At 43.4% G+C, this 10,712-nt stretch overlaps 1 protein-coding gene across 1 annotated transcript in view; it reads left to right on the top strand.

The window, feature by feature from the left end:
* Window positions 1–432: 432 nt before the first annotated feature.
* GAS7 (growth arrest specific 7) overlaps window positions 433–10,712 on the top strand; it is a 75,421-nt gene continuing 65,141 nt past the window's right edge. Inside the window, exons 1-2 of the mRNA XM_026068542.1 lie at window positions 433–465; window positions 4,123–4,243. Coding sequence (XP_025924327.1) covers window positions 433–465; window positions 4,123–4,243 — 154 coding nt within the window. The remainder of the gene's footprint in view (window positions 466–4,122; window positions 4,244–10,712) is intronic.

Genomic DNA, 10,712 nt, shown 5'->3' with positions numbered 1-10,712 from the left:
TGATCTCGAGAAATCTCATAGAAAGGAGGTGCTTGTGTTCTTGATTTTGGAAGTTTTGAGAGATATTTTGGTCCCTTTTCCAGGCAGCAAATACAGATGTAGGCACCAGGGTTTCACATTCTCTTCTCTGCTTACATTGTTCAAATTTCCTGTTTCCTCAACAGCAAGTTGCAGATGTCCTTTTCGGGTCCACATTTTGTCTGCCTAGCACTCTGCAGAGCCTGGTGACACTCCCAGAAATGACAGCAAGGGGAGTGGCGTGTTTCTCCCAGCTCAAAGGCACTACCAGTGTTTCAAAGTTTGAAAAACAGAAAGGATTACTAGCCCACCCAGTCTGAGCTTCTGTGCAGTGCAGGTCAAAGAATTTCAAGGTCCCATCTTTTTCTCTGTTTGGAATATAGCAGATCTTTTAGAAAGAAGCACTTAATCTCGATGGAGACACTCCAAGAAGTGAAGAGCCCCTCGGTAAGCCATTCCAGTCATTAATTATCCTCATGATTAACAGATGAGACTTTCTTTTCAGTCTGAGTCTCTCTGTTTTCAACTTCCAGTCATTGTCTGCTGTTCTGTCTTTGTCTACTGGTTTGTAAGACTCTCTGCTAATGAAACCTCCTTTCCATGTAGACAGTCCTCAGTTGTGATTTACAGTTCTCATAAACTGTCCTGTCAATTATTCTTCTAAAAATAGGAACAAGAGATGAAAGTAATAACACAGTCTTTTCAAGCCATCTCAGGAAGATGTGAGTAAGCAGAAGTGGCTCTCTCTTCTTGTGACATGCAGCAGGGGAACAGGGTATAAGAGCTGGGTTTGGGGAGAGGATTTGAAGCCTGTCTGAACTGTGCAGTGCCAGCTTTGGAGCTGTGCTCTTACACACCATCTGCCAGTTGCTTCCTATCTCTGTGCTGTCTCCTGGCCTCCTTCTCTGTCTTGTCTTTCTGGACTGTGAGCAAGATTGCCTCTCACTGAATGCCAGGTTAGCCTGAATTCTTCCCATATAAGTGTCCAGATATGGTTCAAGTTTAACTTTGCTGATGCTAGAAGAAGTGACTGCAGAGTGTCTGGCTGGGACAGGATTGTATCTGCCTAGCAAAACAGAGCGAGAAACTGTCTCCAGACCCCTGTGCTTCAGAATCTCTTGTTTTGGCAGAGTAGAGATGATATGCTGCTCCCCATGGCCTCCATGGCAGTCATACTTCTGAAAGGATGTGCTACTGAATGTGCCAGAACTATAAGGCACTTAATCTGTGATGTGTTATAGCCCAGCCTCATATGCCACTGCCCACATCATCTCCTACCCCAGCATCTCATGGTATCTCTGCTTCAGTTTGTGTGGGGAAGATGAGTAGAGAATGAAGCCAAGCTTTGTTTCCTCCTTGATTCCTCCCCTGGGCCATTCCTAGTTCCTCTTTCTCCCCACCGAGTGCCAGACTGGAGCAGAGTTGCTATGAAAGTGGGAGTACAAGTGCATATAGAAATGGATTGCATTGGGAACAATGAGAGTCCGTATCCCACAGGAGTAGTCCCAGCATCCAGAGGATCTTTCTGTGCAGTCCTCATGGTAGGGTAAAGTCCTGCCCAATAGGGAGCTGCTGTTTAGGATCAGATTCCTCTCTAAAGCAAAAGAGAGAGATCCACAYGTTCCCAGCCCATGGAGATCCAAGCAAACCCTTGTCCCACTGTTTACTAGAACTGTTGAATTTGGCGGTGGTGTGGTTTTCTTTATGAACAGTCTTCTTGACCTTCATTCATAGGGACTGTTGTGCTCTCTGCACTTCATTACTGGCAGAATTAGAAGCAAAAACAGAAATATTATTAACTCCAAAATAAAATCCTTGTGTGCTTTTCTGAAGTGATATATGTCTTGACAGGGGCGTTAGCTAAACACTGACTTAAATTTGGCCTCTATGCCATTTCCAACACTCTTGCTGGTGTGCACAGTAATGTCTACTCTATACTATCTACATCCTTCTCTTGGCATAGCTTTGTGTAAGTGTACCTCTCCAGAACCTGTCTGTAACAGACCTCTGCTTTTCTTGTGGTCCATCAGCGAAACCTGAAGCAACTCTGAAAAGATGACTCAAAGGATGTTTGGGCAATTGCAGAGCTTCTCTTAAGCAAACCAGCTGATATCTGTCCTTGCAGGGTATTGATGCTGATAGCGTGAAATTAAGTCATCTGGGTCCCCAAAATCAGCTAAACTTAGTCTTGACTGAAATGCATTATATACTTGCTACATGGGATCACTATAGGACCATATTAAAAATGATGGTGAGCAGGGACAGGGGTGATTCCAGCTCTGGAAGGAAAGAAGGTGTTAAAGACAGAACGGGTGAGTGTGTAGTAAGCATGTGAAATTCTGTAACTTCTAGATTCTGGAACAGAACCCAAGATTTGAAAATGCAGATTCCCCTTTATGGGGTCATTTTGCACAGAATATATAGTCTGCTGTAACTATCAGTTACTTTGTTACCTTCAAGACCAGAGATGTATGCAATGGATCTAAAGGTCCCAACCTACTGCTAAATGCTTTAGGAGTTGGTATACCCCTGCATGGTGGAATTTTTATTTTCTTCAGTATGCGTTTGCAAACAATAATGGGTGCCATTAACTGCGATAGAAGTGGCATTACACAGTGAAACAAGACACTTCTGTAAACACCATCATGTTGGGGAAGAACTCAAATAATCCAGGGAGAAAACTGGGATAACTTAATTTTCCTGTCATATTCTATGAGTTTTAGGTTTTCGTTAGTAGGAATTAGATTTTTCAGGGAAAGGTGTACTAGCCAGAGAGGTGTTTCAATGGCATGTATGGGGGGATCCTGCCCCTGTGATCACAGAAGAATAGGTGAGGCTGTGCCAGCTTCAGTAAGAAAAGAATTTGATTTAGTACATTTCTAAGCAGTAGCAATGAAGGAAGAATTTGCCTTGAAGCAGACTAATTTGTAAGAAAAGTTTTACCTAGTATCCTAACCCAAGATCAGTAAAGATTAAATGTTGAGTAGCAACATAAACTGTGAAAGCTTCTGAGGTCTCACGTGTATAGCAGAGTGACTGTGACTATAAACTGATTTGATTAAACCTTAGAGAGCAGAAACACAGGGGAAATGAATAGATTGGGAAGATCCTACTGATTAGTTCTGCATACCACGCTGCTAGCCATCGGCACACAAAATACAGATTTGACTCATACACACTACAGTATTCCATATACAGTACCTGATTTTCTCCCTAACTTGTCAAATTTATGTTGGCCCAGCTGAGTCTCCCAGGCTGTGTGTCTCTGCTCAAGGAGAGGAGCTAAAATCTGAATTGGAACAGGCTCTATCTGTTCTGCACTAGCGAGGTAGTATTCATCTGCCACTGGCCTTGGGTACGTATGACTGCCTTGCAGAGAGCCTGTAAGCTGCCTGTGCAAGCACGCCGGATGAGGCACTAATGTAGGATTATTGTTGAGTTCACTGCCTCGTAAGAGTCACTATGATCAAAGTTTTCTCAAACCAGAGAAATATAAAATAGACTTGTGGTTCCAAAACCATTAAATGACCCTTTTATTCAGGGAACACAAGGAACAAAGATTTGGAATCTGACTTGGACAAGGATACATCAAAGGCAGCTATCTGACAGTACTGTTCATATGTCTGTCAATGTTTGAAGATTATATGCAGCCAGATACTGAAACTCTGCCTGTCAACTGGATGTGGCTGTTTATGAATTCAGTGCGGTCACTTGAAACCTGTCCCCTGCAGTGTCTGAAGGCATTTCCTGGATAGAGATTTGCTTCCATGGAATAAATAATTCCATTTCACACATTTTTCCTTGTTCTTTTGTACTACCTCCTTTGAAGGCAATGCTAATAAACAAACAAACAAACAAAAAAATCAGTAAAATGCATACCCAGCCCTCCAAGGGAAGGATGCTAGGAGATAAATCATGTTCTGCATGAAGACAGAACACTCCTTGTAGCGGGAAGATAGGGGGAGAAAAGAACTGAAAGTCTTTGGTTGTGTTACAGTCTCCAGAATGCCAAACCACATGGTCCTTTTCCAGATATGAGACTGGCTAGACTTTACGTTATCTGGATGCTGATCTAATAGGTCTCTGTTATTTTTTTCCCCACAGAAACCCAGAAAGGCAACTCCTCAGCCAGGAGAAGATGCTTTGAACTGCCATCTTCCCCCTGGCTGGCAGAGCTATATGTCTCCCCAAGGCCGCAGGTACTATGTGAACACCTTCACGAATGGTAAGTGTGAGTGGGGGTCCAGTAAATGCATCTTCCTAGCAGTCCAAATATGCTGCAATAAATTGTGTCTCAAGTTAATTTTGATGGTAAGAGGGCCCAAAGAGTCAAAGGAATTAACATGATACCGCCATCGCATAAAAGAAGATAATTTAACAAGATTTAATCTTCAGATCCTCTGCTCTCTTCATCCTGACCATTAAAAGACATTTGTTGCTTTTATAAAAGATAAAGAATAAAAAGAGGAAACAACCCCCCCATAAAGCATTTCCAGTATAAAACACTATAAGGATTTGATTTTAACCACATTCTTTATTTCTTTTTCCTTTAGCTGGAGATACTTATGTTTATATATGTACCCATATGTAAAGTTGTTTGATAGACTGTCAGGTATTACTAATGCACCTTTATGGGAAAACAAAAATAGTTAATTGTAAAGAATCAAATTTGTTGATCAAGTCAAAGTCACCTTGCTCCTGGAGAAAAATATAAGAAAAGCTTGTGTAATAGGACATCAAAGATAGACAGTGTATATTTGTCTTTTATTCACTGTCTTGCTAATAGAGAAGCAGGCCTAACTCACAGCCTTATCAGCTGCTCAAGACCTGCCAAACTTGTATCACTTTCGTCTTACTTAAGACATTGTGTCTACCTGTTTTCCTGGTCATGAGATTACAACAATGTTGCAAAACAGACCTGTGACCTGCAAAACCAGATTTCTTAAGCAGAAAGAATGACAGAAATGGGGACAAGGGAGGAAAGGACTGCAAGAACTTCACTGTATTCACAATGTAGTCAAAGCTGTCAGAAATTACCACTAGCATTGCCCTTTCTGACTCGCTGTGAGGGCAAGGAGAGCCATGGAATGTCACTACAGACCTCACGGAATACTCAGGGACTATTTTTCTTCAGGATCCTTTGGCCAAGAATCTCTCCCCATGAATTCTGGCAAGTCATTATTTACCTAGGTGTTATGCACTGAGGTCTCGTAGGACCCTGCAGAAGGCACAGTGTCGTTAAACACAGCCTTCATTTTGAAGCACAGTGTACCTTGGCTCATTGGCAGCATCCCCTGTGCTGGCTGAGAAGATCGGTAGGAGCTAGATACCTTATCCCCAATGCAATTCAGAGATGGATGAAGAGGTGGTTAAACTCAGTCCTGGGCCAGCATGGTGATGGGTCCTTATTTACAGGTATTGGCTTGAGATCAGTTAAAAACACTAAGAGTTAGAGCCTGTTTTTTGTGTGACAAAAGCTCTAGTTAATGAAGTCCTAATCCAGAAAAGGAGATGACCTGCACACAGTTTCTCCATAATCTCAGGCAGTTTATTACCATCCTCACAATAGTAGCAGACAATATAACAAGGAACAATAGCCACATATTGCAGCTTGGGAGGTTCTGGTCAGACAACAGGGAAACAATTTTCACTAGGAAGGAAGAGCAGCATTAGAACAAATTGCCCACGGAGGTTGTGGGATCTCCATCCTTGGAGGTTTTCAGGACTTGGCTAAACAAAGTTTTGCCCAGCGACAGGACGCGAGGCCATGGGCACAAACTGAAACACAGACACTTCCATCTGAACATGAGGAAAAACTTCTTCACTGTGAGGGTGACATAGCACTGGAACAGGTTGCCCCGAGAGGTTGTGGAGTCTCCTTCTCTGGAGATATTCAAAACGCGCCTGGATGCAATCCTGTGCAATGTGCTCTAGGTGACCCTGCTTGAGCAGGGGGGTTGGACTAGATGATCTCCAGAGGTCCCTTCCAACCTCAGCGATTCTGTGATTCTGTGATACAGGCTTCTCTTACAGCCTCTGTAGGGGCACTCTGGCCCCTCCATGCCCCCAGTTCATCTTTTGTTCCCAGACAGCTCAGTTTTTCTCAGTCTGCTCTGTTAGAATACCCTGCTGCTTGGAAGTTTTCTAGCTGTGTGGTTATTGCTTATTGCTAGTCTATTGGCTTGATGATTTTGCTTAGGAGTTTTGCTGCTGTATTGCACTGTCAGATTCACATCCCAAATGCCTCTGCTTCCTCAAAGTGAGTTATGTGCAAAGGAAGTGTCACCTATGGGTGTCATTTAGACCTCAGACAAAGCAGAAGCTGTATGCAACCTCTAGAGCTTTCTGTTGAAGTGTGTGATAAAGCCTCTTTCAGCCCTGGAGTGAGCAGCTATCTGGACACTGCTTTGATTAAATCTGACTAATTGGCTCTGACCTTTGTCCCTACAAAAACTGCTAGTGCAGAACTATCCATAGGCAGATTGTCCAGTTTCTTGTTGGATATGCACTTTCTTCCCTGACTGTGCTGCAAGATTGGGCCTTCTGGGCCATGCAGTCACCACAAAGTCACATTTGGCATGTGGGCTTTCACCTTGACACTTGGCAAGTATTCTTTGGCTCCAAGCCATAGGATAAGAAGTCAAAGACAATATGCTATAAATCTGCAGTCCCCATCTTTCCTCTGGTACAGCTGCACTGGCATGAGTAATGTTTAGCATGTCTCATAGACTGGACAGCTCACTGACTGCACTTGCTGACTTGTCTTAACTGCTTATTTGTCCTGTCATTGCTGCAGCTGCTGCTGGGAGTATCAAGATAAGCACTGACAGGGTTTGTCACCAGGRCATGCTACCAGCATAAATCTCTATCACAGGGTTTCATGTGCCTGCTTCCTGCTTTGCCTCCTCAGCACCATTGTTTCAGCAGCAGGAGCTGAGATCTCCTTTCCATCAAGGTCTTTCCCACATAGGTGCACTCCTAGGTAGCTCTCTTTTTATCCAAGCTATCATCAGATGATGAATGTGCACTGAAGTGTTTGAGAGAGACATCGCTGTTCAGGTGTTGATGCATAAGCACTATAACTCAGAGGTCAGTGGAGGCTGGAGGTGTTCCTGGTTGGCCCTCAGTTTGATCCCTGTAGTTAAAGGTCTTTTGCTCACCATTACCCATCAACAGCAGTTAATGCAAAACTCTTGCCTTGTAAGGTCATAACCATTTCTCGGATCTCCCAGGAGTCAGTCAACTCTGTACTAAAAAGGATGACCAGAAAGTGTTTCAAGACCTCTTTCACACCCTTCACAAATTCTCTCAGGTTTTCCTCTCTACCACAGGGAAGTCCAGGTGTTCAGCAGCTTCCACAAACAGTGACTCACAAAGTGGCTGGCTGACTGCATGTGGACTTGCTGTAAAAACACGGTAAGGAGGACAGCCATTGCTAGAATGTACATCTGGACTCAGTTGAAAGAGAAGGAGCATTACTAATCCAACCAGGACATAATGTTGTCCATGTGCAGATTGGTTTCCCCTGGTCTTTCCTTCCGATTCCAGAGCTGAGAGGGTCTGAAATGTTGCTTTGTTTCATCCACCACATGTGGAGCAGAAGACTGGGAGGGGTCAGGGAATACTGCTTTGGTTGTGCATGGTTGGAATAATGGGAATAATGTCTCCCAGGAAGGGCATGAGTTCTCCTCTTGATAGAATGTGCATGTATGCTGCACATCCTGACAAACACTCAGTACTGGTAACTTTTCTTTTCTGTGCTGCACAGAGGTTCACCTTCAGTAGGAGAGATGAAATGTGAGGTCATTTCAGGATATAGAATGGCATGGAAGGTAACAGCTTTGGGTTCTACCCATGTAGCCCAGCAGAGTCTGAGTGAGTGTTGTGTGTTTACAAGAGAAAAATGTAAGAGATTATTCACCCAATTACTGTTGTGTCTGGTCTCAGCCAAATGCCAGCTGTGGTCTATGCATATGGATCCCATTAAAATGGGTGCAACCAGTATATTTGTTAATGTAAAAACTGTTACAAAATATAAGGTTCTCTGTAAGATATATTTCGTAGTTAAACRTGCCAGTGAGTCACCGGAGGGAAGAATGGGGAACTTCCTGAGAAAACATAGTGTCAACCAGTCAGTCAAATAGAGGAGTTCCCACCCATATAAGGAAGAAATATTTGCATCTCCAAGGGAGCAAACCAGTCCTTACTTTAATGAAAACAAATGGCCAGACTATCTCCTGGACAAGGAAGGAATACAGTGAGATTCAGGGTGAAAGATTAAATCTGTCTGAACCCCCTTCAAAGGCCTTGGGAAGAGACATGCTGGAGCCAAAAAGCTTCCCAAAGCCAAGAAGTGCATATTCTGCTAGAAGCCTTCTATAGGAAGCTCTTGAATGGATGTGCTTTGTGATGTAGGCTTTCTCATGGAGAGCTCTCATTACTAGATGCGACAAGGTATAAGGTATGCTTAGAGACTAAGAAGTTCTGACTACCACCTTGCCAGGAGAGGATAGCATTTCAGAGCAATGAGGGAGCTAGACAGAACTTTCTGGTTTATTTTTGGCCTAAATGGTTTAACTGCCTTTTTTTTTTTTTTTTTTCCCCACCTCTGTATTTTATAAGCATCTGTTACAGCTTTGCTGAAACTGGATGTTGTCAGTAAAGTATTTTATTTGAATTGTACATTAACATAGCTGCACTGGGAGGTGAATTTAAGGCACCTAGACAACAACAAGGCATTCTTCACTGAAGGTTATAGTAGATATTTCAGCTGGGGGACCTCAAATAATAGTACGCTAACTCCTCAGCCATCCCAGGGTTAGCAGTGTGCCTCACGTTCTGCTGCATGGAATAGGTGGAGAGCTGGCACCGGAAGGGTAGACCAGAAAACCCTCTGGAATGCAGCTACTGGGACTCATGCTTGGACTGTAAGGGTTTCCAGGGACCTTGTCACACTGGGCTGTACTGCAAAATGAGTTTGTCTTCTCATCCATTTGGAGCCTTCTGTCAGAGAGGATTTTGGTTTTCAGTCACAAAGTGGATGGAGGCTCTGACTTCAGAGCAGTTTAGGTGTATCCCTGTGTATGTCTCACGTTTACTATTATCAGGCTCTACACAGCTTCCTGTTCAGCAGGCAGAAACGTAAAATTGCCCTAGAAAGGCCTCTGCAATTTCTATCTGTGATCGAAGAAAAGTAGGTTCACTTTCTAGCTTCTCTGAAATGCCCTGTGGAGTTTCCTTCAGTGTCCAAATGCAGAATCTGGATCTGTGGGATCAGAATCACCTTGCCAAACCAAGGGAATCTTCTTCAGGTGCTGAAGCACCAAGATTGTCTAAAGGAGCTGCACACTTTGGGTTTATTGTGGTGGCTTGCATTTTATGTTGTCTTTCAGATAACAGTTTAATCAGATGGGAAGGTCAGAGCTTTTTGGTTTTGTTTTCCGGAAATCTGCGAATTTCTGAAGGGATTTCTGTATGTCAACCCTGGTCTGAGACCCACTTGTTGAGAGAGCGAATGGTTTCAGAGAGAATACATATGACAGTCAGGTTATTCTCCTACCTTACAGCAGGTCTCTCTGTGACTGCTGAGGAGACTATTTATTCAGTTTTTCTTTTACTTTAAATAACTCAGATATCTATCTTATCAAAGCCTTTCAATATTAGTTGTTCTGTGCCTCTCCTACTCACTGAGGCTGAACCAGGCAGAGTGGCTGAAGTAGAGGGAAGAAGTTATCTACTTCTATCCAAATATGCAGAAATTTGAGAGGAGAAACTAACAATAATTAGAAAAAGCAAAGAGCTGTCCTGATATTTTGAATTCTACTATCCACTAGACAGTGTAGTGTTCTTCTTTCACGGGTAGTGATCAGGGGGAAGAAGCAGCCAGAAAGTGAGTGGAAGAAAGGAAGGGCTTCCGCACAGAGCTATCCAGGTATCTTCCCTAGCTCTCCTCAGCTTGAGCTGTTCCTTCTAGGTATGCCATGTCCATTGGCCATAAGGACTGCTAGGAGCCTATCCCACTTTTTTCCATCCTGGGATGCAGCTGCTTACCCTCTGGCTACAGCTGGCTACTGCAGAGCTGTCCCTAATYCCATTTTGTCCAGAGTCCAGAAGTACCCATCCTTGCTCTGCCACTAAACTCAGCTAAATGCTAGAATGTCACACAGGTTTTTTTCTTCAGGGCTGGATGTTAGGTAGCAAATGTAATGCTGCATTTTCAGTTGAACAGCGCTCTGCAGGGTTTCCTGTAGGCTGAAGCCCACAAATCCATGCTATCACTTCATTTTTACACCTGTAACACATCTCTTATGCATTGCTATCAGGCATTCTCCCTTTGGTTGTCCCCTTCTATCATGTCTTTCTCGTGCATGAGGTAGAAGATAGTTACTTATTTTAGCTGTACGCTAGGCATATGTGCAAGCTTCAGGCATTGCGTTCGTTGTCTATTCCTTTAAAAGCTGTATTTGGACATCCCCTGAGTGGCAGCCCTTCCCTTGCAGTATTCTAGCCATCCTATGTGGACCTTCATTAGTTCTTTGATGTGGGATATTGTTCTTGTTAGGCTGTTAGCTGCAGGACAGTCATGCTCTCAAGCTCCCAGTCGTTGTGTTGAAAAGCTTCTGTAATTAGGCTTTAATTAGGCTTTGTATTTTTCAGGCTTTTCTAGCATTGTTTAGTTTACAGAAATGAAATGA

Source organism: Apteryx rowi, unplaced genomic scaffold (assembly GCF_003343035.1).
Source record: "Apteryx rowi isolate R43461 unplaced genomic scaffold, aptRow1 scaffold_275, whole genome shotgun sequence".
Classification (NCBI taxonomy): Eukaryota; Metazoa; Chordata; class Aves; order Apterygiformes; family Apterygidae; genus Apteryx; species Apteryx rowi.
Note: the sequence above shows the minus strand (reverse complement) of the source record. Positions and strands in the feature narration are given on the sequence as shown.